At 35.0% G+C, this 25,894-nt stretch overlaps 4 protein-coding genes across 6 annotated transcripts; 1 reads left to right on the forward strand and 3 right to left on the reverse strand.

Moving 5' to 3' along the window:
- Nucleotides 1-994: 994 nt before the first annotated feature.
- Nucleotides 995-3,363, reverse strand: LOC100250615 (L-lactate dehydrogenase A). 2 transcript variants are annotated; one of them, XM_019224877.2, is made up of 3 exons: nucleotides 3,144-3,363; nucleotides 2,262-3,054; nucleotides 995-1,651 (listed from the first exon to the last, which is right to left on the reverse strand). In XM_019224877.2, exons 2-3 carry the CDS (start codon nucleotides 2,868-2,870, stop codon nucleotides 1,208-1,210), a joined length of 1,053 nt encoding a protein of 350 aa, XP_019080422.1. In that variant the 5' UTR covers nucleotides 2,871-3,054; nucleotides 3,144-3,363; the 3' UTR covers nucleotides 995-1,207. The 2 variants fall into 2 exon arrangements, with proteins under 2 accessions (XP_019080422.1, XP_059589635.1); XM_059733652.1 differs by having other exon boundaries at nucleotides 3,175-3,315.
- A 487-nt stretch (nucleotides 3,364-3,850) lies between these two features.
- LOC100255799 (uncharacterized) lies at nucleotides 3,851-8,958 on the forward strand. Its single transcript, XM_002271106.5, has 5 exons — nucleotides 3,851-4,329; nucleotides 5,456-5,533; nucleotides 5,618-5,702; nucleotides 7,158-7,246; nucleotides 8,518-8,958. The coding sequence occupies exons 1-5, from the start codon at nucleotides 4,030-4,032 to the stop codon at nucleotides 8,659-8,661; spliced, it is 696 nt and encodes a 231-aa protein (XP_002271142.1). The 5' UTR covers nucleotides 3,851-4,029; the 3' UTR covers nucleotides 8,662-8,958.
- A 1,532-nt stretch (nucleotides 8,959-10,490) lies between these two features.
- On the reverse strand, nucleotides 10,491-12,350 carry LOC100855013 (uncharacterized). Of its 2 annotated transcripts, none has more exons than XM_003631396.4 (4): nucleotides 12,168-12,350; nucleotides 11,856-12,084; nucleotides 11,333-11,400; nucleotides 10,491-11,039 (listed from the first exon to the last, which is right to left on the reverse strand). In XM_003631396.4, the coding sequence occupies exons 1-4, from the start codon at nucleotides 12,276-12,278 to the stop codon at nucleotides 10,884-10,886; spliced, it is 564 nt and encodes a 187-aa protein (XP_003631444.1). In that variant the 5' UTR covers nucleotides 12,279-12,350; the 3' UTR covers nucleotides 10,491-10,883. The 2 variants fall into 2 exon arrangements, with proteins under 2 accessions (XP_003631444.1, XP_059597449.1); XM_059741466.1 differs by having other exon boundaries at nucleotides 10,492-11,039; nucleotides 11,856-12,072.
- A 9,312-nt stretch (nucleotides 12,351-21,662) lies between these two features.
- On the reverse strand, nucleotides 21,663-25,870 carry LOC100260865 (autophagy-related protein 8f). The gene is made up of 6 exons (XM_002270961.4): nucleotides 25,680-25,870; nucleotides 25,081-25,122; nucleotides 24,895-24,950; nucleotides 23,982-24,034; nucleotides 22,117-22,235; nucleotides 21,663-21,983 (listed from the first exon to the last, which is right to left on the reverse strand). Exons 2-6 carry the CDS (start codon nucleotides 25,115-25,117, stop codon nucleotides 21,880-21,882), a joined length of 369 nt encoding a protein of 122 aa, XP_002270997.1. The 5' UTR covers nucleotides 25,118-25,122; nucleotides 25,680-25,870; the 3' UTR covers nucleotides 21,663-21,879.
- Nucleotides 25,871-25,894: the final 24 nt, after the last annotated feature.

Raw genomic sequence — 25,894 nt, forward strand, 5'->3', positions numbered from 1 at the left:
AAGTAGCTGCAATAAGAGTATGAACAATAGTCACCTTTGTAACAAGAGCAAAAGTCTCCTCATAATTCAGGAGTAATAAGAGTACAAATATGTATGGATAATAATGAGTTGTAGTATCATGTTCATTTCAAGTTGAGGTAAAAAATCGTAATTTTCACGACAAAATCCATTAAACACTATTAGTAAATGTAGTAAAGTTGTATGTGAATTGATGTGAGTAACTGATTAACATGATTCTAACTTGTTAAACTCGTTAACATGATTCTATTCCATTGCACATATTAATATGATTTTAACCATTTAACAAATTTAAAATTTAAAAATATATTATTGTAAAATATTTTTTAGTTAATTTTATTTTTTAAATATTAATTTGTTTAATTATTTACTTTTAATCATAATATGTTTAGAGTAAGGAAAGTAAATTAAAATTTTAATTTTACAATTATTTATTATTCTATTTAATGTTTTAATTATAAAATATGATAAATCTTTATAATGAAATATATAAAATTGTACTTAATTATTCAAAAAATTTAACTACATGATATTTAAAATTTTAAAAAAATATAATCTTAATAAATTTGAATATATAAAATTAATAAATTTTATATTGATTAAAGGGTCATAAACAAGCTTCATCATTTTTATACTATTAAATAAATGGTTAAATAGATCACAAATGGGTTAGCCAAGTAAAACAAACAAATATGATCCACTAAAATTCGTATTGGTTTCGAGATATGTTATCATATCATATCAAAATTACCATCAATACTTATTAATATAGAAAACATTTTATCCAATAATTTTTACTTGAAGGAATATTTAATACAATTTAAAAACACCCTCTTCCTCTCCTTCTCAATAAGGTAGAATTCAAAGTGACCAACATTATAACATTTTTAGTTGCAGGAATAATCAACCTGTTTTCTTACTTGCTTTCTAGTTCTATATGGCACATTCCTCATGCTGGAATCACATCTTCTGAAGGTAATGAAAATGTTGGCTTCTTTTTACATACTATCATCGACCCAGCAATAGAGTTCAAATCAAAAGCAGGGAAACAAAATAAACAAGCAATTGCAGTGCAAAGAAACAAAACAGCACAATGTTCAACTTTTGTTAGTGGATCTATATAAGGAAATTGATCCAAAAGGGTTTCTGAAAAGGGCAAAATTCTTCAACAAGAATTTGCTTTTGATCCTCAAAGTCCCAACTGATTCTGAACCTCCAGGATGGTCTTAGCCGAGTCTCTAAGCCTTTGTGCCTCCTCGTCAGTTAGATGCACATTGGTCACACCCAAAATCCCACCCCTGCCCAGCTGTGCTGGCAAGCTCAAGAACACATCACCACCTTCAATGCCGTAGAACCCCTTTGCAAGGACTGAGACAGGATGGATCCTTCTCTGATTTCTAAGTATGCTGCGAGCCAAGCTAGCCGCCGAGTACCCAATTGCCCACGATGTGTAGCCCTTGAGACTGATCACCTCATATGCACTGTCTATAACCGCTTTGTGAATGTTCTCTAGTGTTTCTTTCTCATAGGCAATTTGCTGCTTCTCTAAGAAACTCAGCACGGGCACTCCCCCGACACTAATACTCGACCATAGCGCCACTGAGCTGTCACCATGCTCCCCAACAATATAGGCCTGCACCAATTTTACAAGGATTGCATATGGTAAGGTGTAAGAGTAGTGTATACGTAATCATGAACCATGTTAGTTTTTTATGAACATTAGCATGGTCTTAAAAGCAACAACTAAAGATTATAATGCTAATGATAGCTGACATATAAGACGGTGAGGCCATTGTTTATCATTGAACATCCAGTGAGATTCCCTACACCCACCCTGAATTCTAGGGACAATATACTAACCTCAGTGGCCTTAGTGGAAAGCTGCAACTAAGAAACAGGAACCTGCCCACTAAGGAATAGAATATGGAGATTTTCATTACAAAATTTCTACCTTTAATGCTGTTTGGTGGATTTGGTTGTGGAGAGTGTATGGGAACCAAAATGAATTTTTCTTTTCTTTCTTTTTTCAATTTTTTTCTTCTCAACACTCATATTTGAAAGGGCTATTTTCTATTTTAAAAATACTTTTTCTCAGAAAATATTGGCAGAAAAGCAAACACTTTAAATGAAGGTCTAATTTGCTCTCCTCCTTGACCAAGCATCGATGCTCAAATCCAATCTAAGTTTGCTATGTTTCTAAAAACAATCGGCCAAAGCATCAGGTACAAAAGCGAGAAATTCACCTGCACATCCTGAGCGTTGACGTCGAGATGATCGGCGATGAGAAACCGAAACCTCGATGAATCAAGATTCGTGCCCGACCCAAGAACCCGATTTGACGGGAACCCGGAAAGCTTCCAAGCAACATAAGTTAAAATATCCACCGGATTCGAAACGATCAGGAGGATCGAATCGGGCGAGTACTTGGCAAGCGGGGGCACAATGCGAGAAAACAGACTCACGTTTCGCTGCAGCAAGTTCAGCCTGGACTCGCCGGCTATCTGCCGAGCTCCGGCCGTGACAATGCAGAGATCGGATCCGGCGGTGATGGCGTAGTCCACGGAGGCGTGGATCTTGGTGCGGGGCAAGAATGCGGCGGCATGCTGGAGATCGAGCATCTCACCGCGGAGCTTATCGGCGTTAACGTCGACGAGGGCGAGCTCGTCGACGAGGTCTTGGGTGAGTATAGTTTGGGCGATAGCCATGCCGACGTTGCCCACTCCGATGACGGAGACCTTGGTGTGGCGCTTGGTAGGTGAGGGCGGGGCTGTTTGCTGGATGGGTTTGAAGAAGGCTTGGGTGAGGTCCAGGCCTCCTGGGCCTAAGGACGATGCTGAACCACTCTTGTGCATGTTGCTCTCTCTTTCTCTCCCAACTAGTCTTGTCTTGGTGTATGTTGCAGTTGCAGAGAGGTTTTAGGGCTTTATAACCTGAGAGGAATAGGAAAGTGGTACCGTGGGATCATGGCTCCATGGGGTGGTGCCCATTTGGCTTTTCCACGGTCAGCACGATCGATGACCCTACGTTGTTTGTTTCCTGTCAATTTAATTGATTCGCGTCAACAATTTCTTCAACAACTAACATTATTTATTAACTTTGAAAAAAAGGAAAAAGAAAATAAAAACCATGGCCATATCTAGAAGAGGAAGACTGTACGATGACTGGTCTCCACTTCGCCTTTCTTGGGGCACACACAAGCACAATCCAATCTGTGGGCTGCAACCGGGTTTCCAGACTTGCAGCACAATTCCTGAGACTCTTGTACCTTTTTCCTCCTTTTCCTTTGAAAAGTAATCATCTTTAAACCCACAACCTGTTCCTCCTTTCTAGAACACGAATTCGTGTTTTCAAAGCATAATCACATTCTCCTTCCCGAAATTCTAGTTCCTTGGGAGGCCACCTGATTTTTAAATTAAATTTCCCAAACACAATTTTAAAATTTTCATTTAAGATTGCGTCCTATTATTTTGAATTAATGTTTATACTGTTGGAAAAAGATGTTTTTTAAAAAATAAAAATAAAAATAAATCATGATATCTTGATGTATAATTTTGAAATAAAATTTAAAATATGTATAAATAATTAAAGACTTAAATAGGTTTATTATTTTATTCTTAATATTAATTGATTAGGTCACATGAAATTACAGTTATATTTATGTATATTTGTTACAAATATTTTATTTACAATATAGTTTAACCTTTTATAATTAAATAGATTAATTTTTAAAATATGATTTGTAAGTACTTTAAATATATGACGTATTATTAAATAATTGAAAATGTAATTATGGTACTAAACAATAATAATTGTATAAATTTCAAAAAAAGACAGAAAAAAAAAAAGGTCCGATCTAAGCAGTCGACGTTGATCATGACCCTTGGCTGGCTTGGATTGACTTCCAACCGGTCTGTGAGATTCAAAGACTATCAGCCGTCTGATCATCCAACTTCAAAGTCATCATAGGAAGTTCTCAGAGCCCGCACATACAGAGCCCTCCAGCATCCGCCAATGGAAGCGCTAGAGGAACTGGAGAGGGTTCAAAACCGAGTCCTCCAACGAATAGCAAGCCTAGAGCTCTCTCTTCTCCCTCAACGATTCGCTGACACCCTATCCGTCTCTTCTCCAGCTCAAATTTCCGACGCCAATGGCGACACAGAAGCGCGCCTCTCTGCGATTCTTCGAGCCAACAACGTCCGCGATTTCGCATTCAAGAGAGTGCCCTTCGATTACTATGACTGGCCGATCGAAGCCCGGCGAGACATCCTCGGCGCCCCCTCCGTCCACCATCTCTGCAAAAGCATCGTTCTTGTACGTTTAATCTCCCACTTTTTCTTTATTTTCCAACTATCGAATTGCATCAATTTCAATCCTTTTTGTCCAATTTCTAGCTTATATTATCGTGCTTGGGGAATTTTGGCTCTGAGATTATAACCTTAGGATACGAGATTCGAAATTTCCATTTATTTATTCATATACTGCAAACTTGTCGTTTAACATTTAATTTTGGGAGAATGGGTTTTCGATAGGTAGATTGAGGCGGAATATATGGAAGCTAGGTTTAATGGAGATTGGTGGTCAAGAGATGAGCATTTTCGTTATCATGGATTGAAGGGGACTTTACTAGTGGATATAGAGCACGGTGGGTAAAGTGGGAAATCTCCAGAATGATGTGTTATTGATGAATAGCTATCAAATTAGGAAACTGCTGCAGCATGTCTGGAAAATAAAATGTAGCTGAGAGTTTCAGGGCTATGAAGGGGGATGTAATGGCGAATGGTTTTGGCTGAAGAAACTACTCCAAAATAGAAAAAGAAATTGGAGAAAGGATTCATGCATCAAACTCCAAGTAGTTGGGATAAGGTTTTATTGACTTTGGTTTTTGTATGGAGATTAATAATGAATATAAATGCTCTAGAGTATATGATAGTGAACTTAAAGGGTGTTGCAAAAAGGGAGTTTGGATGCAGAAATAACTCTGTTTTCTTGTTTTTTTGAAATGATGCAAGTATGTATGTGCCAAGTATTCTTTCTGATACAATGAAATCAAGGAAAAATTGGTGGGGAAAGTTAGATCTTGGTTTTTCTGATCGTTAATAAATGTATTGCTGTGACAATATGAGATTTATTTTTGAGACTAGTGCATGACTGAAATATATGTGTTTCATCTTTTCCAACATTTCTAAATGATTTGGTTAAATTAGTTATAAAAATGAAAATTTGATCAAACAGGATTGGATATCATGAAAATTAGTGTTGACCATGCCTTTAAATGCTTTGTATTGTTCATCCAAAGTATATATTACAAACCTTTACTTAGGATTCATGCATATCTTTTACATGACTAGTTCGTGGATAATTAATTTTTCTCTTTTTGCTAGTGCTGGAGCTAAGATTCTTTATTTTTCCTGTTTGCTTTTTTTTTTTTCCCTCTCAGGTCAATACTCAAGCTCCATCCAATGTTACTGACTGTAGTGACCGCAACAATTCAAAGTATTATATCGTTGTTGTTCAGGTACCCCAATTTCAATCCATCCCTTTATTTTATGCGTCTAACCTCCCGGCTGAACTATCTGACCTTACATTTTCTTTATTGTAGTATACTGCTAGATTCAATGCTGAAACTGTGAAGAATTTTCTGTATTCACTCAACAATGGCAAGATACCAAAGAAGAAATTCAACTGTAAGTTGGTGTCTGCTAAAGGTCAAGAAGTTTCCCAAAAGTTTCAACCTAAGATTTTCTTTTATTCAAATATGGATTCGTACAACTATTCAGAAAGGTTACCAATGCTTAAAATCTGGACTAAACTGCCCATTCTGATATGATCTTGAACCATGATGCTTAGTCCAAGCTCAGCTTGTTGTACAGGATGAACTTCAGACAGAGTTTTGGTCAGTCTGATCAAAATGGTGTTTACAAATAGATAGTGGCACTGCTATCAATCTAGCTTTAATCCAAGAAATGATTTAAGTTAAAATTAAATTCCAACCAACTCATACTGATTATTTTATTCTAAAATAGCATCTTTACGAGTAACGTAAACATAGCAAATATGTATGTGATGTTCTATTCTCAGCTAGGCTGAATGAACTTCAAGCCAACCTGAGTATCTGAACACAAATTTGGCCTCATCTTGGCCCAACTCAAATTACAGCTTAGTGCAAAAAAATTTGATGAATAATTACGTATTGTATGAGTTCTGTTCAATTTCTCAAATAGTTGACCTCCCCTGCTCATAATTTTCATAGCTTGCCATGTATATCCTCATATTTTCATGATATCATGAATTGTGAATGGTCAAAACTGAAGGTTCCAGGGATGAAATGTCAACAAGTGATTATTGTTTCACACCATGATGAAATTTTCATCCTTGCAATTATATTTTGATAACAAGAAGTTAAATCATGAAACATGATCTAAATCCTCTCAATTATTTGATACACAAACATATATTTTCCTTATAATTATGCTGCCTGTGTCAGTAATTGTTAGCTAAGAATGGAAATCATGCACATGATTTGAACGAGGAGATATTAATAACTGGGCACAAGGAGTTGTTGTCCATTTTAGACAGGAACATAAGGTGTTGAGAAATGAAGATGTACATTGATTGAGGGAAACAGACAAGCGATACAATAAATAATGACAAGCCATAAACTGCTCTTGCAAGGACTTCAACTTGTATCGCTAGTTATGGTGATGTTTTCATTACTTGTAAAGCTTTTCAAATCAGGGGTATGTTTGTGCACATTTCTTTGTCCACTCTATGGTCTAATTGTGTTTTTGTATCCATTATTTTTATTGCAAGAAATACAACTTATGTCCCTTATTATGGTGATATGTTCATTATTTAATAAAATTTTCAAAATTGGTTTACTTTTTGCATATTCCTTCATCCTCTTTATGATCTACCATTGTTTTTTGAGTGAACAAGAACACCAATGTGGCTGAATCTTTATAAATTTTGGTATGTAGTACTCTGTTACTATGCTTTTCTTGTTTGTTCATGCACCAAAGGAGTGGATCTAACTTTGTAATTTTGGCAGACTTAAATGAACAGTTGATGCCTTATAATGGTTAGATTAATCTTTGAATTGTTCTAACCATGAAGGTGATGACAATTGTTATCTTATACAGTGAGGCTTGCTCCTGAGGAGTCATCACAGAAATTGACTGGATATGAGCACAATGGGGTGACATGTATTGGCATGAAAACCGACATTCCGGTAATTAATATTTCTTCTTTGGGACATGTTTAGTGTCTGGTAATGAAATTCTTATATCTTTCCCTGGCATTTGAAATGAGTCACCTTATTGTAATTGAATCTGCTCCTTCCTAACATGTATCATTTTCTGGAATTCATCAACTGTGCATTTTTTCCTGAAGTTTTTCGTTGGTCATGCATACATCCCAAAATTAACTCATAAGTCATAAGTCGGAATTTGAAATATAATAGGACTAGCAGAAACAGCAAAAAGGAAATCGAACTCCTGACAAGAATTAGTGGTTCATTTCTTCTTCTGGACTTATTAATATGCTTCTGAATATTATAGATTATGAAAATGCATTCTTATGATGCATATTTTCTGGACAGTCCCACTTCAGTGTTGTATCCTGCTTGCTAGCTTGAACATGGGGGCCCCTGAGGTTTGATTGCCTGGGTTGGGTACTGATCCCTCTCTTGCCTACAGCCAGTGACTTGTTTATATAAAATAAATATTCATAGAGATCAATGTTTGGGTTATGATCCTTTACCTGAGTCTGGTATCTAATATAGTGGTCCACTATTTTGTTATCTGCGTAAATGATTATGTGCACGTATACCATTACAGGGTAGTACTTCATAGTTAGTGCCATCCTTTATCTTTCCATTTGCTGATGGTAACCTTGAGGTCTCGTATAGTTGCAGCAATTAGTGTGCATGGTTTTGGTATTTTGTGTTAAACATTAGATGCCTTCTGAATTTGGCTAACTGTATAAAGTTTGTCAGTTTTATTGCATCAGAATTATTTATATTTAACATCTGATGCAGAGTAGAAAAACCATTGCTTAAGGGTTGAATATAACTTGTTAACAAATCTTGGACTAACAATAGTGAAATTCATCCACATGGAGTTGCAAGTGAATTGAAAATTCTTGACATCCAAAAGTGAAAAAACAAGCTTAGAATGGCCACAAGAAATCCATGCAGGTGCAAGTTTCTTTCTTTATTTTTTATTCATAAGTGAAAACCCGTGCTTTGACCATGTCTCGTATGAGGGTGTTAACATAATGTAGCAAGTAGTTGAAGTTCTGAGTTAGAAGAATGGACGATGATAGTTTTATTTTCATTAGACGGTGGGCAAAATAAGAAATGTTCTATCATGTAAATGGTTAAATTTAAAATTAAGTCACTTTTCTTTTGTAATTGCTGGAGGCCAGAGCACAATTGAACAACATGTAGTACTATCTAATTGATTCATGATAATCACAATGTAAAGTGTGGCTGGATTTCAGGTGATTTTGGATGAAGCAATTGTAAAGCTTGATTCCAATTTCTTCTGGTTAGGAGGTGGGGAGATTGATCTGAAGCTGGGGATCAAGACTTCTGAATTCATTAACTTTGTTAAACCTTTCATTGTCAGCTGTAGTGGTATTTAATTTCCCCAAAGATCCACAACTCTTTGGAATGGAACCGCTCGACTGAGACGATGGAATGGAATCTCTTAAACGTGATGATGTCAAGGAAGATGATCTCATGATGGACCTTTCTCCTTTTGGGGTCCAATTCTAGGATTTTGGTAATGATTAAAGCAGGAAATTTTGCTTTACATATATTTATTTTTAGTTAGTTTTTGGATGTTGAAAATTCATTCGAGAGTTTTGTAGTTTAATTGTTATATTCATCGACTTGCACGACAAAACGTAACGTGATAATTTCTTTATTTTGATGGAAAATTACAATATTGAGTCACGGGCTGAAATTAAGTAACTAGCCCTAAGATAATATTAAGAGTCTATTTGATAATAATTTTAGGAATATCTTCAAACCTTTTTAGCATTCGAAAATTTTTATCAAGAGTTATTTTCAAGTGTGAGGAAGGCTATAAGTGCCTTTTATCATTGCCAAACCAACTTTAAATTAAATTATGATTTAATAATGTTTATTGAAATGTTAAGGTTGTTTGATAATTATTATTATTTTTAAATTTTTTTAAATATTAAGTAGAAATATTTTCTTTTCTTCACATTAAGTAACGGGTGAATAAGAGAAGAATGAGACATGGATGATTAAAATAAATGATATTGAGATTTTAAAAAATTTATTTATTCTAAGTTATTATTTTTAAATTTTTAGTTATAATATTAATTTATTTTATTAAACATAATGTAGTTAATGATTTAAATTAAGTTATGAAAAGTCTTTTTATAATGCTTTTAGAAAATACTTTTAACATAAAAGTTGTTTTTAATAAAAAAATAATTGAACTTCGATAAAATTTTAAAAAGTTGAGAAGTCACTTATAGTATTTTTTGGAGAAATATTTTAATAAATAATTATTAAAAAAATGCTTTTAGAGAAACTACTTAAGATGATAATACGTTCAAACCTACTAAAAGTTTATTTGTTAGTAATATTAAAAAAATATTTCTAACATTTCCTTTTCAATATTTAAAAATAAATTTTTGATAAAAATTTTTAAGTGCTGTAAAGATTAGAAATACTTCCTATGATGAGTATCATATGAATGTGAATCTCATAGATACCTTCTTAACCTTGGATGAAAGGACCGATGTAGGGCAGTAAAATTGTTCATTTTGTTGCTCCTAAGTGGTCGAATATCAATAATAAAGTAATTATGTACTGAACAAAATGTGGTCAAGACCAACAAATAGGCATTGTCTTGCTGGCGTTAGGGCCCAGCTCATGGAACTTAATGGGCTCTGTTCCCACATTTAAGATGTACACCTGTTTTAGGCAAGAGCATCATAGAGGGCTCTAGGACAATTTCTCTGCGCCTATCTTATAGGTAGTAAGCTTCATCAACTCTTGAGAACAGTTGGGATTTATCATTCTCCCGGGTGAAAGAAAATAAATAACAAACTAACAATTTTCATGGCAGTCAAGGTCGTATTCCAATGTAAAATTCAAGAGAAAGTTCTTTGCTAAATCTGTAAGTTGAAGCTTCTATCCTTCTAACTAGTCTGTCAATAGAAGAATTAGGATGAAAGTGATGAATTTTAAAAATTTTAGGACTGCATATCAGAATGTATTTATCTATAAACTAGCTTATTGTCTATGGCCTCTGCAAATCAAGTTTACTGGTAGCTAATGCTGCTTCCTGAGTTAATTTTCTGCTTCTGAAAGGTGTTGTCTTTAAGAATTTCAGGGAGATCTATTTCCAGAGCTGATATTTTTCTTGGATGGGCTTTATTTTCTGGCAGGCCATGAAAAATAACAGTTGTATAATCGAGACAAAGTGCAGAAACTAACAGAAAACTGCCAGAACGGACCAACTAACTCATTTACAGCCATGGACACACATGTTTCTTCTTTGATTCAAAGATATCATTTAAAAAAATACATGCATACAAATTTAAGGGACCCCATCCATCTTCCTCACTTCAATCTCACCAGCTAGCTAATTAAAAAAGGACGATGATATTTTGTCTAGGGTTTTTGAGGATCAAGAGAAGACTCCTTTGTCAAGGCCATTAATTTCTGTCATACTAATTCTTCTCATAATCATGACTAAATGCCTTCGACGAGTGAGTCTTATCTTGCATTATCAAAAGCCTCTTCTTGAAAAACAGTCTCAAAAAAGGGAGAAATTAAAATACATGAGCTTGTCCATTTAGCTGCGTATAAAAAGATTGATCATCTAGGGATCCTTGTTGTGAATGGGGGGTTTCCTGTGGGGTTGTGCGTAATCCATGACTACTATATCTTCGACAATGTCACCTTCCTTCGAATCTACAGTTTCCTCAACATCATGTGGTGCAGATCCCAGCATCAACCGAGAATGCCTCTTCCATCCCTACACAGGCGTCAGACAAGAACATGTTACACTACAGTACATTCCATTATTTTTGTATGGGTCACTAATCATTAATTATAGTCCATTCCTTATCACTTCTACTTGCATTTCCACTCCATTTTCTTGGATTTCCCTTTAATTTACTCTTGTGCATACCAACACAAACATGTACCACGCATGCATGCAGGTGCAGGCCATCTGCCCTTGCCATCCTCACTGAGGACATGGTGAAGGAGATGGGCCATGGATTTTCGAATCTGAAAATAGAATGTATGGAGTATTTAATTGTATACCTCTATTTTTGTTGCTTTTGTTGCCTGTTGCAAATCCTCATGAGAAGATAAAACTATAATCTTACTTCCTGCATGTTCCAGAACTATATAATATCAATGATTGCAGTAATCTTAAGTTTAATAACACAAGAAATTAGGATAGAAAGGTGAATATTTCTCTATGGTATACATTATACATTGAATATAAACAGAAGAACCCAATGAATGGTGTCACATGCAACAGTATGCTGTAAAATAATTGTGTCAAAGTTGTGGAAGCAAGGATACAAGAGTTGACTCAAGATTCTGGCGCTACCTCTTCTGGATATGAAGTCTGTGCATGCGAACATAAGATAAAGATCACTTCAACAGACAAAAAGGAGAGGGGTGGGAGGCTGTTTTTGCTGACTAGGTTGGAAGATGTGGGAGTGTAATAGGGGTTTGTTCAGTTATGAGGAAGGTCCTCCTAGGATAAATATGGGTATTTCTCATGCCACAAATGCCAAAAAATAGATGAACCAAGAGATGCGTTTTTTGACAGAACCTGTAGTTGTTCTTTTGCTGTCTTCCTCTTCTTTAGAAAGAGCCTCTGAACCTATTTCAATCATATTCTTTACACCACCCCAATTCTCTTGGGGATTTCTTTTGTCACTTCCCACCGGCAGTATTTGTTGTGGTTGGAGTTTCTCAGCTGTCTCCATGGAGGGTATCAGCCTTGGAGGAAGAGAAATCTTATGAACTTGATCAGCCTCCTCTACAACCTGCACCCAACCCTGAAAATTAGACTACTTCTCATCAAATGCTTTGCTAGCCATGTTATTGAAACCTTTTAGAAGATAAAAAATCTTGCACCAACCTTGCTGAGGAGGTGGACTTCTCTGTTCTCCTTACCAATAACACCAAGATGGCGAGCGTTACATGCATGCATAGACAGACTTAGAAGAAGAAGCAGCAGCAGAGAAGACATGATGAAAGATGATGACAAGGGTCAAGGAAAGGTAATCAGGTTGAAGTTTCAGATTTACTATTGAGGTTTGTGTGTGAATTCAATGTTGGGTTTTCAAGTATTTGTACTGATAAAAAGATGAAGAGCATTAAATGCAGGTTTTGTAGGTGATGCTAGAAGTTCTTTAAGAGAACATGCAGGTGTTTGGGTGATGACCCTTGAAAACGAAATCGAAGATATTGGGGGCCTCCTTTGTCCCCTCCCCTCACGTTTTAATCAATGTGGTCCGAGCAAAGAGAAGCCCATTATAGAGGTACGTAATGAGCACTTGCATGTAGGAATAGAGAAATTTCTTCTGAAAGATAATTCAAGGTAATATATTTGCAAGATTTGATTCAAGGAGAAAATCTTTGACCTGCCCATGTGATCTATATAGGAACTCCATTCCTTTGTGTTAGATTTTACTGCTGCATTCCTTGTGACTCCTTGTTCCTTGCCTGAATCTTGCCCATCTTATTTATTTTCTTAGAAAAATATATATACTTACATTACCCAATTGATTTCTTTCTTATATTTGATTCCATTGATGTGGTGGGATCATCTTTATAATTAGCATTACAACCGACTCGTCTTCAAATAAGAGGTGTTGGAAGAACCATGATTAAGACTATCAAGTGGCATCACACTGTTTTTCTAAGAGAACCCATAAAAGGGTGGGTGGTAGAAATTGAATATATTTATTGGATGAATATAAAAATCAATTTATCTGCAAAAATATGTTGTGATGACTAATAGATCACATGTCCCTTGAAGTGAATTACGATAAAATTTCGAGCTGACCAGTAGTCTGCTAAAAAGAGCTGCATAAATTATTATGGGTTAGTGGTTTACTTCTACAAAATTGTAGTTTGGGTAGGACTATATTTTGAAATACATATAAGTGAAATTCTTATCACCAGCAGAGGTACCTTGCTTCTCCTCATTTGTTCATAGCATTTATAGGTATTTTAAGTCTGTACTTTCATTCGGTCAACAAAAGCATATTTCGAGATTTCTTTCTTAATTAGGTTGATACAATACTTGGTTTTACAAATCCAGAGTGTTAGTACAAAATTATCATATGGCCGAATTTTCTGATATTTCCCTTGATTTGGCAAGAAATCTGCTGTTACATTGCTTGATGTTAAAATTTTCAAACCCCAATTTCAAGTTGATTAAGGCATCTTCTTTAATCCAAATTTGGCCAACTTCATAACCAGAAAAAAACAAAAACTTGATTCAGAGAGATATAGATATCAACATTCCAAGACCCACCAAATATGTTGCTATCTCGTCCATATTCAATCCATCGACAGGCCTGGTGTTGAGTTGTTTTACTGATGGAACTCTTAATCTTGATGATTGTTCATATTGGACCACTTGATTGGCCTCAGATGCGTGTCAAAAGATGAAAAAGAAAGCACTACTACCCGACTCTAGAACAATTAAACAAAAAATGACAAAGCTAACTTAAAATTTCTAGTATGTTATTACACATGCACTCACTGTGCCTACATGTTGCTTAGAATATTAGGCTTACCACTTTTTTAGATGACAGAATGCACAAGGAGCCTTGATTATGTAATAGTTAGACATGCTGTTGTTCCATAGAGACTGAAAACTTTTCAATTTTTTTACTTGATATCTCTAGGCTACTGGACTCAGTATGATTAAGAGAAAAAGGGTGCAATGCAAGGTTGGAACAGCTGGGGCCAAAAGGAGAGTGGGAGGTAGGGGAGGGAAGATTGGGAAGAGGAGACAAAGGCGCATGGCCAAACCGTCGCCTGCGCCTCTTCTATGGGACATGGAGGGTCGGGTCTCCCCTACCGTCGGTAAGCAGCATGCATTTCACATGGCATGGAGTCCATGTGCCTTCAACATATGACATCGTGCCATGTAGACTAGGGACGACCACATCAGCTGTCCTACAAAATTACATATGCAGAGTAATACTCTTGGATTGTTAATAAGGTCTCATAAGTTTATGGCACAGAGCCATGAACAATATATTGGCCCCAAACAAAGGGAGAAGCTGGACTCGGAGTTGACAAGCATCTTGCCTCCGGCAATAAGTTAAATATTTGTGTTGGCCACATCTCATGTGGAAGTGGAACTAGGTTCTTATCTTAATCCTGTCTCAAACTTTTTCCAACAAGAAAATTTCAGTCTTCAAATTAAAGTTACTCTAAGATAAATTGGGTCAAAGGTCGGTTTTTAATGGGTCTTTATTTAAAATAATTGTTTACATGAACTACTTTGTTAGGAAAGACCTATATGGATGAACTCTTAGCATGCTATTGAATTGAGTTGCAAAATTTCACCTTGGTGAAAAATTTTAGAAGACTTGAATTAAATGACAAGTCCCCAAGTGCAAGACTTCAATTATTTGATTGTGACTCAGTCATTCATGGCACTGGAGTGGGATGAGGTTAGTGTGAAGAGTGCGTGTCAGTGGTTTAAGTGTGAGGTAATTAAGCAAGAATAGAATCAACTAACCATTTTAAAATAATTGGGTAAGGTAAAGGGTCATTGATCACCCATCATCTGTTGCTGATCCACTGAGGTTTCTGCCTCAGCCAGAAGAGCCAGCCGTTCAACCACTGGCATTGAAGGCCCTGATCCGTTTTGACCAAGGATACGCACGGAATCGCTTGAAATAGAGGGCAAGCCGGAGGGAGCTGGAGATCTTATTACTATTCCCTTTGTGGGAGCTGGAGATTTTATTGCTATTCCCTTTGTGGAAACCTTCTTCTTCTTTCCCGCTGGGACACCAGCGGGAGGAAAGGGCGCGGAGCGTTTATCACCAGGGGCCCTCCGCAAAGTTCCCTCTTGCCTTCTTTCCTCCCATTCGTTGAGAAGTGCTCGGCGTGCTTGGGCGTCTGCCTTGCGCACCTCCGTGTAGAATGGGAGATCTTTGAGAACGAAATGCTTCCCAGACACTACCTTTTTTGGCAACTTCCCAGGGAGAATATTGGTGACGTACGCTTGAGGCTCCCGGACAACGGCTAGCAAGTTTCGCGCAGTAAGCAGCGTCTGATGATGCCTCTCGGCTGCAGTAATCTCAAATAGCTTGTTCAAGTGGTCGAAGGACGTTTTTTCCACCCACTCGACTACGCGACCCTTCTTGTCCGTACCTGCATTATCAGCAACCAAAGATGTTAGCCATCTGATAATCCCAAAATAAGAAGAACAACAGACGAACGCCGGACAAACCCCACAAGCTGCCTTACCGGGAAACACCAGCGAACGGTTTGGGGAAAACGGTCTCTCCGGATGCTCCAGTAGCCTAGCCCAAACACCTCGGACTAATACATGCCCCTTGGCTCCTTCCTTCGTCGAATCCGGAAGATCAGTCACCAATTGGAGAGAAGGCAGGCGGGCAGCCAAGCTGAAGAAGTCATTTTTCCCTTTCTTAATGGAGTAGATGAAAAGAACCTCCAGCAGTGAAAGGTCCAGATTGAACAGCATGCTCAGAATGCTGCGCCTCATCAACACCCGGACCATGTTGGGATGGATGTAGGCCGGGGGGATATGGGTGAAGTGAAGAAATTCTTTGAACAACGATGGGAGGGGGAACCGGAGCCCAGCATTGAATTGCTCTTTGGTGAAGTAGATAGCGTTGTCCGCAGATTTGTCAGTGGACACGGCCTCTTCGTCCACAAGCTGAACGGACACGTCATTCGGGATGCAGAAGCGTTCACAGAACTCCCTCACGTTCAGCTTGTCCAAGGATTTTTTCGCATGGACCTCTCCGGACTCATCTTTGCCGCTCTGCCTGACCGCGCTAGACGAAACAACGTCCTTTTTAGCAGACATTTTTTAGAGTGGGGCTGAAACAGAACCTGCATGATAGAATGCCAACAGTAAAAAACAAGGACCCGACCCCACAACCCTAATGGAAAAAACGTCCAGAAAACCTAACATAACCAGCATCCCCATCCTAACCCTTGGCTCTACCGCAAAGAAGAATCGGTAACCCACAAAAGGCGCAGGGGGGCAACAGAAACCCTAACGCACCCAAAACACAACCAGAATCCCCCGAAAAAGCCCCAAAAACCAGTACTGACCCCCAGTTGCAAGTAACTTGCCCAACAAGCCAGAAGCAACCGCAAAACAAACACAACGAGGAGAAGGCAGGAGTAGAAAACGTACCGAGCGTAAACTGGGAAAATGGAGATGAAGTTCGCGATGCAGTCACCGTCACGACACGAGTATTGCTAGCAGAAACCCTAGAACCTCACTCACAGACGAAGATACGCAGAAGGCTGAAGAGAAAGCACTACCAGCGGAAAATGCAGAAGAAAAAATGCAAGAGTATGGCGTTCGATCTACTATTTAAAGAGAGACATCCCCTCGGTATTCTAACCGCCCAGCCGCGCCATTATTGAAAAGACATGCTGCCTGGGAAATCCCAAGGACGGCGGCTCGTCATAAGTGCCTTGTTTCCTCTTCGCTTCCGCACACCACGTGGCCCAATGAATGCAAAAAATACCCTCAGTTTCAAAAACAATCATTTTTAACCCACCCATTTCGCCCGGGCAAAATCGGCAAGTTAAAAGGGGGGCATTGTAGGGACCCCTCCCCCGATGACACGTGGCGCGCATCGCTATCCGGAGTAACTCCATCCGGACTCCCCAAGAGGACACGTGGCACGCTCCCCTATCCGAACTCTCTCAGGGAGAAACACACGACACTCGAGAACATCACACCCGAACGATAGTATATCCTATTCGGATATGTTGTCCGGGTCATTGACTAAAGTAAGCAAGTCTTACTACGTCATTCCGACAGCCTAACACAGCCCACGTTCCGCCACCTGCAGAGCGAAAGGACAGGAATGATGGTAAGTCACCTCCCATGATCTCTGACAGCCGTCCGAAAGGTGATGATAGCCCTGCCACCACCTAGAGGCATCATGACGAGCCAAAAAGTCTTCCCACCATTAAAGAGGGAGGCAGAGCTTCTAACACTATATAAAAGGACCTTCACATAAGGAGGAAGGTAAGTTTCCTATCCCTGAAAAAGTCAGACAGCTTAATCTCTCGAGCCATGGCAAACAAAACCATCGGAGGGTGTGTCCGGACATCTTTTATAGGGAAGACTGAACCAGAACTCAATCTTGGTTGAAAACGTGCGTCCACTTGGTAGCTACGTGGATCATCGGGACGCAAGACCTCAACAATATAGACCATTTGTATACCAACCCCAAAGAATCAGACCTCGATATAGTCACTTTTAAAGTTCAGTCTAGTTTCAATTTTTTTTTTTTTTTTTTTTTGCTAAAAGCTATTTTTTTAAAAAAAATTTAAAAAAAAAAGTAAAAAATGATTATTTTTAAAGAACAAGATAGATTGTGTAAAAAAATTATTAAAAATAGTAAAATACAATAACTTTTAGTATGAGACAAAATAAGGTTAATTTCTATGAAAAATAATGTTTTTTTATTGGTCTTTTTAAGTTATAGACTGTATTAATAAAATTATCTAAAAAAGGTATTAAATTTGATTAAATTAAAGAAAAAAAAAGGGAAAAAAAAAACATAGAATCAAAAACCAAAAAACATTTTGGCTTCTCCCATGTTCCCATGTTGTACTGCTTATGACCCTAGTAGCAAAGGAAGTGATAAAAATTAGGTTTGGGAAATAAAAATAGGGGCAAACAAAGAAGATAAAAAGCATGGAAAAAGAGGTGATAACCACTTGGACCCATGTGCTATTTTCATAATTTTTCATCTCTCATTATAATAATAATAATAATAATAATAATAATAATAATAATAATAATAAAAAGAATTTTGGAAATTAATATATTTTTAATATACTCTTATCAAACACAAAATATTAAAATACGATTTTAATAAATGATTTAGTTTTAATTATTTAATATCCAAATTAGATTTGATTTAATTGACTATTAAACATATAAAAACCATTCTCATAATTTTTCAATGAGTCTTTATTAATATCTTTTTTATATTAATATATATAATTTCTTTTGTATTCTTAGATATACCTAAAATAGGTAGATGTGTATAAAATGTGCATTCAAATTTTATATATTATTAATTTATTACAAAATGTTACAAATTATATCATACAAATATTATTTAAAAAAATTGAATATGTGTATTATTTCTTATTTTATTATTATTTTAAAAAAAATTTCTTGAAACTTCTTTCATTGATATTTTTTATTAAAATTTTTATAGATATTTTTTAATATATCCATGAAATCTAACTACCAAATATTTTCATCATTAGGTATAAATTATTCTTACTCCCTTATAGGGGAGTTGTTTTATTTGTTTAATATTTAAATTATATTTGAATTCATATTTTTAACTTGATTATTATTTATGTTGTGTTTAGATTGAGTTAAATACCTTAATTTTAATAAACATAAACATGACCCAAAAATGGTCGGTGTAACACTTCCTCTATTGATTTTTACCTAAACCTTGGGTTTTTTCAAAAAGCCCTCAACACCTAAAAATATTAAAACAATATCACAACAATTAGGATATATTTGAAAACTATTCTTCAAAATAGTTTTGTTGGAAAAAGGGGATGAATGAAATTAAGTAAATCCATTGAATTAAGTAAATTCATTCATTTTTCCAGAATTCTAAGAGTCTCAAGAAGCCAAATTCATTTTGGCTTTCTGAACCTGTCTGTGTTCTTCCCTCCTTGAAGTCTATAAATAGTGGTAGACTTTCTTTCAAAAAAATAGAACAGAAAAACTTTGGAGTATTGTCAGAGTGTTGAAGAGTTCCTTCCTTCCGTGTCCGTGATAGAGTTGAACAATTTCCAGTTCGTCGGAGTGGCTGCAGAGTGTTGTTGCTGCCATTCGAAGATCGTTTTATCCTGGGAGACAGACGCCTTGCGATTCTCAAAGCACCTGTGGAGAAGGCGAATCTGTTTTAAGAAGATTGTGTTTTCCACAAGACTCGGTCTAATCTTCTTCCTTAATTCTCTGTTTTTTTTTTTCCAATTTTTCTTTTATTTTCTTATGAACTAACCAGTGTGTGCAGTGTGGTTGACTAACAAGTTTTGTATTCTTTAAAATTAAAACAATTTTTAACTCATAAAACACATAAACGTTTGATAAAAAAAAAAAAAAGCTTTTTGAGAACTTGCATTATTTTTAAAATAATCGTGCCGTCACGTATTTGATAAAATATTTTAAGTAATAATTAAAAATATATAAAACATTTTTGACAGTATACTTAAATAAACCTCAAGTTAAAAAAAAAAATTGTTTTTCACATTTAAATCTTCAAACATAATTTTACTCTTAAAAAAAATTATAAAAAAAATTATTTTTTGAGAAGTACTTTCAAATTGGTTGCCAAACATGTCCTTCTATTTGGGCTATCATACGGGGAAATGTCCTCTGGGCTGTACAGTACCAGTTCCGGCAGCCGTATTATCACGGCAAATTTATGTTAAGAAACATATTCACTGTATCAAGTTCTTCCATTAATTCAACAAACATTCACTCTTCATTGTAGACTAGAATATTTGCCAGCACCTCATGATTCTAGTCCTTGATGTAATCTTGGAGACAATCTGAATAAATACTCTGGGATTGGCCAGAGCCCCCCCTTCTGCCCAATCTGCTCCTACTCAAGACGGTTTTAAGTGATGGAGGATGTGTGTGACAAAACACCAATGTGCTTGTCTCCCAAAACACAAAAATGAATCTTCTTAATTTTTTAGTCTTTCTGTTACTCGGCATTATAAGAACCATATTTTATTGAGTATTATTAGAATTCTTTTAGTTAATAGTTAATACACACCAAGCCCGTACACATATTAATATGAATCCAAATTGAAAAAATATGCATGATTTTAGTGGGGCTTTGGATACAATGAACCTACCAAGCTTATAAAACAGAGATGAACATGGATCATGGATGTCCAATGCAATTGCTACAAGGGAACATGGGGTGCTGCACTCTCAAAACCTGTCTCTGTCAGTCCACAACTTTTGGGCAGAAGACACAATTTGGTTCTATCTCGACTCTACAAGGACATCCATCCAGGAAAGAAATAATGGGAAGTGCTTGTTTTTATGCACACGTTTGAAAATGAAAATCCGTTGCAAATAATTCTAAGTATCATGCACTCTCAAGTTACCGAGTAGTAAAAAATACCTAAATCATTCAAATGCTACTTCAATGACCAAAAGATGATACCTTTAATGAGAAAGAATATATATATATAATTTTAATTATTTTTATATTTTTTTAATGCACAAGTTTGAAAAAGAAAATCCCTTGCAAATCATTCAAATTTCATTCATGTTAAGTTGCCATAGTAGTAAAAAATACTCATATTATTAAAATACCACTTCAATAACTAAAGATAATACCTTTAATGAGAAAAATAAAAAATAATTGCAACTGGCGTAAGAGGTGGTCATAAAAGGTTGTCGAGACAATGACTTCAAAAAAAATGAAAATTTGTTGCAATTGAAATAAGTGATGCTTATAAAAGGTTGTTGAAAGAGTAATTTCAAAAACACCGTACAAGTGTTTTTTGTTTTTTTAAAATTTTTTTTAGTATAAATGTTTTTTTTTAAAAGTGTTTTGACTTTGAAAAAAACAACCTATCAAATTTAAAAAACAAAAAATATTACAAGTGATTTTTTTAATTTTTTAGAAATATTTTTAAAATTTTACCAAACCTCTAATTTTTCTTTAAAACATTTTTTTTAAAAATACATTTTAATTTTTTTTATTGTAAATACCTTTTAAAAGCATAAATAAACAAATTTTTAATGCGTGTTTAATAAATCAACTTAATAACCAAAAGTAACTTAATAATTTAATTTAAATAATTAAATAAATTAAATATATTAATAAAATAATTTAATAATATAACTTAAAAATAAAAAATAATTTTAAATAATAAATAAAAATAATTTATTTATTTTTAAATCTATATTTTTATTTTACCTTTTTAATATTATTTACCCTAATTATTTTTTGGATTTCTTTAACCACTCTACAACCTCCATTATTATTACTCAACCTTCTTTGCTCTATGAAGATAAATATATCAATTTTATGATTTCAAATAGGTTTTAAGTTAATTTTATTAAATAATCTTATTGTTTAAAAAAAAAATTAAGTAATAAGTTTTAAATTAATCGAAACTTAAAATTTAAAATAAATAATAAATAATAAATTTTAAGTCAACATGATCCCCGAGTCAGACTGAGGAAACTCTCTCTCCCAGTAACAGTGTAGCCTTTCTGGAATCTCGATGACTTAACAAGTAAATGCATGATTCCAAATAAAAAATAAAAAGCATAAGTATGTGATTATGATTGCTCAGCGGCTTACTTAAAATCAAAAGACACTAGAAGCAAGAGATAGTATGAATTTAATTATTTAAAGCATGAAGCAAGAGTTTCTAACATCGTGCAGGGTTTTATATACAAAATATACTGTACATATTGCCAACGACATTGTCTTCATAAAATAAGCACAATAATGAAGGGGAATGGAGATTATCACGATGCAGGCAAAGATGGTGAACTGTCAATGAAACAACCGCAATGCCCAAAGAATCAATCACTAATGTGGTATCTCATATCCAAACGTGTTCTCTCCACTGTAAGTGACGTAGAGAAACCCATCTGCATCCTTCTTCTCATCATATATTCCGGACATGATTGCCCCTAAAAAGAACACAGACACAACCACCACGCCCATTTTCAATCTATAAATGTAACAGCTTACTTAAAGTAAAGTGATAAAGAACCTAACCAGAGCATCAATCAGTAGAGAACAAATTAGAATTGCAAGGATTACCTGTAGGTGGGAGGACATTGTCCACAAATATAAAAATAGCTTTCTCTGCACTCAGTTTGATCCTTTTACGTATTACATAGACAAACTGTCCTACTGTCAAGTCGGCTGGGACAAGGTACCTGTAATTTTAACGGGGATGTAAGCAAAATCACACTACTACCACAAAAATGACCACCAACTTGAAGTAACTGCTACTAACCAATAGCAATGCATTCCCCAAAGGACCATGGATTTAAGAACTAACATGAGCAAACATCTATACCAAAATAAGTCCATGTTGACCTCTAAAAATATTAATATATATCATCCAAGGTCAGCTTTTGTTTGGGAGACAGTGTGCAAGAAAACTCATACCATTGATTAGCTTATAGGAAAAGTTGGTGTACGGCTAATTGGCATGACCTCCATAACCAAGATTAGGAGTTTGCACTGCATCTCTTTATCCACCATAACTATGTCTCCAGTTTGTTGTCCTTGTTTTTCTCCCTTTTTGGATGGCTTGGGTTCTTTCCAATTTTGTCAAAGGTGTTTTACTTAGCTGCCATGGTATTTTTTTCTTCCTAAATTATCGCAACTTCGTTTGGAACTTAACCTCTTTATGTTGTTCGTTTAGTCTATTTGCAAAGAACATAGCAAAACAAATTTTCAAGGATTGAGCGGAAAAGTCAGTTTATATTGTAAATACTAAGGACATGTTCTGGAAACCATTTTTGAAAACAATTTTTTGTTCTCCATAACAAAAAAACAAAAAAACACATTTGACAAATAAAAAACAGAAAACAGTGTTTTATTCTTAAAAAATAATAAACAAAGTGTTTTTAAATAACATCTTTTAGTTATTTTTAATTGTTTTCACTTGTTTTCTAAGGGTTATTTTACAAAATAATTAGACAAATACAGATAATGATTAAAAATAAAACACTGCATATAAAAGTCATCTTTAAAATATATTTAAAAACATAAAAAATAGGCTAAAAACATTTCGAATGCAGGCAGGGTATTCGTAGCAAACATGTGTAGTTATCAAAGAATGGTGTGATGTAATACAAAGAAAAGGCAGTTTAAATGAGGACAACAAGGTAATTGGTTAGGTCTGTGGAAAGTTCATTTAAGAATAAGATCATGTGTTAATTACCCAAAATATAGACACAAGTACAAATATATGTAAAAACAGAAATAGGTAGAGCATCCACATAAGATTATAAGTTTTCCTGAAAAATAATTGGAAACCTTTCATCTTGAGAAAGAAAAGGTGCTTGTGAAATCATCACTAACGAAAATATTCTCCTCGACAATTGAGCAGAACATTGAAGAAACAATGTACCTTGTTTGCATGCAAATGGATGGTTCTGTCATATGGGCTCAACCTATTAATAATAATCATATCTCTGGATATGCATCATGAGATAGGAAAGTATCTGGTTTTAGGAAGCAGTCTATCATTGTGTTTTGGAATGAAGGACAACTTGAAGGTACAGGAAAGTCAAAGAATAAAAATCATTAGGTTCAATGATAGGACAGAACCCATTTTGAAGAGGGTTTACTACTTAGATTCTTTGAGCGGTTATATAGTTCACACTTGTCATTCCAATATGTTCTGTGGACACTGGAAACAACAACCCTTCCTTTTTTTTATGGAAACTGGAAGCAGTAACCCTTCCTAAACATCTTTTTCTTTATTTAGTACACATGCTTAAGAAAGCTTTAGGCTTGGATGAGATTTTTTTCACTAGAATTGAGATAAATTCAACTTGACATGCAATAGTGGAAAAAGAAAAGAAAAAAAGAAAAAAAAGATGAAAGATAAGTGAACAAGGAAAGAAAACAGAATTCCAGAGAAATTAACAAAGTGAAGTGGTGCTTACTTTTTCTTATCTATGTTCGGAATATCACTTCTCTCAGCCTTCTCGACAATCACCTTCAATTCATAAAAACAAGTCATATACACATTAGTCAAAATGTGAAGTCAAAATGCATAATAGAGAGACTATGAGATGCACTAATATTATTATAATTTTCTTTTAATGAGTAGGTGTTGGAACCCAAAAAAGCATTGAGGGTAGATCATCATGTATGTCTAGATGTCTTTGTTCAGTGTCTGAATCTAGCCTCTAAAGAACATCATTTGTACAGTATTGCCTCTAAGAACATTATTTGTTCAGTGTCTGAGTTTTAGCCTCTAAGAAGGGGACAAGCATCCAACTCTATTCTCCTAACATTAGGGGTAAGATTATGGCCCTGCTAGGCAACTATATTTCAAAACAATTTTATGTTCTCCAAAATAAAAATAAATAAACGGGAAAACATTTTTGGTAACTAAAAAACAAAAAATAGTTTTTTGTTCTAAAAAACAAAAACATAGTATTTTCTAAAAACATATTTTAGTTGTTTTCACTAGTTTCCAAAGGTTATTTAAAAAAATATTTAAAATATAAAAAACAGGTTAAGAACATTTCAAGTTCTCAAAGAACAATTTTCAACCACTTCAAAAATTTGGAAATATTCCACGGAACAGAAGAGTATATAACAATGTCTACAATACCAAATAGCACAAGCATAATACTGGACCATTTGGCTTAATAAAACCATAACTGAGGCATCTTATAAAACCATGTTGGTTCTACACCTTATAAAAACATTACCATTGTTCATCTTGACATTGTAATCAAATGATAAAAACGCATTGGTTTTCAACCTTTAAAAACGTTACTATTATAAAAGGCCTGACATGCACATAATGAATAATTGAATTAGAGGAAAAGCGCTCAATTCTCTCACCGGAATCCTGTCTGGGTATTTTTCCCTAATTCTAGCAGCCTCTGCACGTCTCTTCTCTGAAGAAAAAAGAGCTCATACTTTCAGAAACTAAAACAAGCCATTGACTAACGATAAAAATTGAAAAAAACAATGAAAAAAAAAAAAATCATCCATCACAAAATTAGAAAAAAATAAACAAGTACATACCAAAATCATGCTCTTGCTTGAAGTAACTCTTTGCCATTCCTCCTGAAGTAAAAAAGAACAAAACTCTATCAATTTATTATGCATCCTTCTCTTTTATCACTTTGAAAACACTTTTCTTGCGGCTGGAAGCAATGATCAAGTTTATAATAAATATTAAGACAAGAAAAGCACTCTCAAAATGTTAACAAAATAAAAAAAATACCTTACCCAACAACGAAAAACAAAGATTTCTTCAGAATACAACGAACCAGAATGATCAGCAAGATCATTTGAACCAAAAATTTAAATGCCAAAATCCAACAACCAAAAAATACACAACCCTAACCCTAACCCTAAATTTACAGGTCCATACACACAAAAACCTTCATCAGCAAAAATCATCATCACCACCAACAACCAGAGCGACAACCAACATAAAATCGTGTTCACATAATACCATATAAAAAAAATTAAAATTAAAAATGAAAAAAAAGGAAGGAAAAAAGGGATAAATTCAAGAATTAAAACCTTAGAATTTCCGGGAAAATTCGATTCAGAAGTCAACGAAATTGAAATCAAAGAAAAGAAATAAAACAAAAGCAAGAAAAAAAAAATCAAACCTTTTAGAAGACGAAATCAAAGAACACAAAGAAAAGAAGATAACCAGCTCTTTTTCTCTCACTCGAAGCGCGTCGTTTCGTCGAAGATAAAATACGGCAACCTCGCTGGTTTCTTCAACTATTTATAGAATTTTATAAGATTTAAAATATTTATCTTTAAAGCAAGTAATAAAAGATAATGAATTCTCTCGTGTGTATCCACTCATACGACTTCT

Source organism: Vitis vinifera, chromosome 2, assembly GCF_030704535.1.
Source record: "Vitis vinifera cultivar Pinot Noir 40024 chromosome 2, ASM3070453v1".
Lineage (NCBI taxonomy): Eukaryota > Viridiplantae > Streptophyta > Magnoliopsida > Vitales > Vitaceae > Vitis > Vitis vinifera.

Coding starts and splice junctions, on each gene's coding strand:
- LOC100250615 (XM_019224877.2), bottom strand. CDS start 2,870: ATGCACAAGAGTGGTTCAGCATCGTCCTTAGGCCCAGGAGGCCTGGAC. Junction 1,652..2,261: donor TCAACGCTCAGGATGTGCAG/GTGAATTTCTCG, acceptor AAATTGGTGCAG/GCCTATATTGTTGGGGAGCA.
- LOC100255799 (XM_002271106.5), top strand. CDS start 4,030: ATGGAAGCGCTAGAGGAACTGGAGAGGGTTCAAAACCGAGTCCTCCAA. Junction 4,330..5,455: donor TCTGCAAAAGCATCGTTCTT/GTACGTTTAATC, acceptor TTTCCCTCTCAG/GTCAATACTCAAGCTCCATC. Junction 5,703..7,157: donor ACCAAAGAAGAAATTCAACT/GTAAGTTGGTGT, acceptor TATCTTATACAG/TGAGGCTTGCTCCTGAGGAG.
- LOC100855013 (XM_003631396.4), bottom strand. CDS start 12,278: ATGTCTTCTCTGCTGCTGCTTCTTCTTCTAAGTCTGTCTATGCATGCA. Junction 12,085..12,167: donor AAGTCCACCTCCTCAGCAAG/GTTGGTGCAAGA, acceptor TCTAATTTTCAG/GGTTGGGTGCAGGTTGTAGA. Junction 11,040..11,332: donor CAAAAGCAACAAAAATAGAG/GTATACAATTAA, acceptor ACGCCTGTGTAG/GGATGGAAGAGGCATTCTCG.
- LOC100260865 (XM_002270961.4), bottom strand. CDS start 25,117: ATGGCAAAGAGTTACTTCAAGCAAGAGCATGATTTTG. Junction 24,035..24,894: donor AATACCCAGACAGGATTCCG/GTGAGAGAATTG, acceptor TATGAATTGAAG/GTGATTGTCGAGAAGGCTGA. Junction 22,236..23,981: donor CCGAACATAGATAAGAAAAA/GTAAGCACCACT, acceptor TTAAAATTACAG/GTACCTTGTCCCAGCCGACT.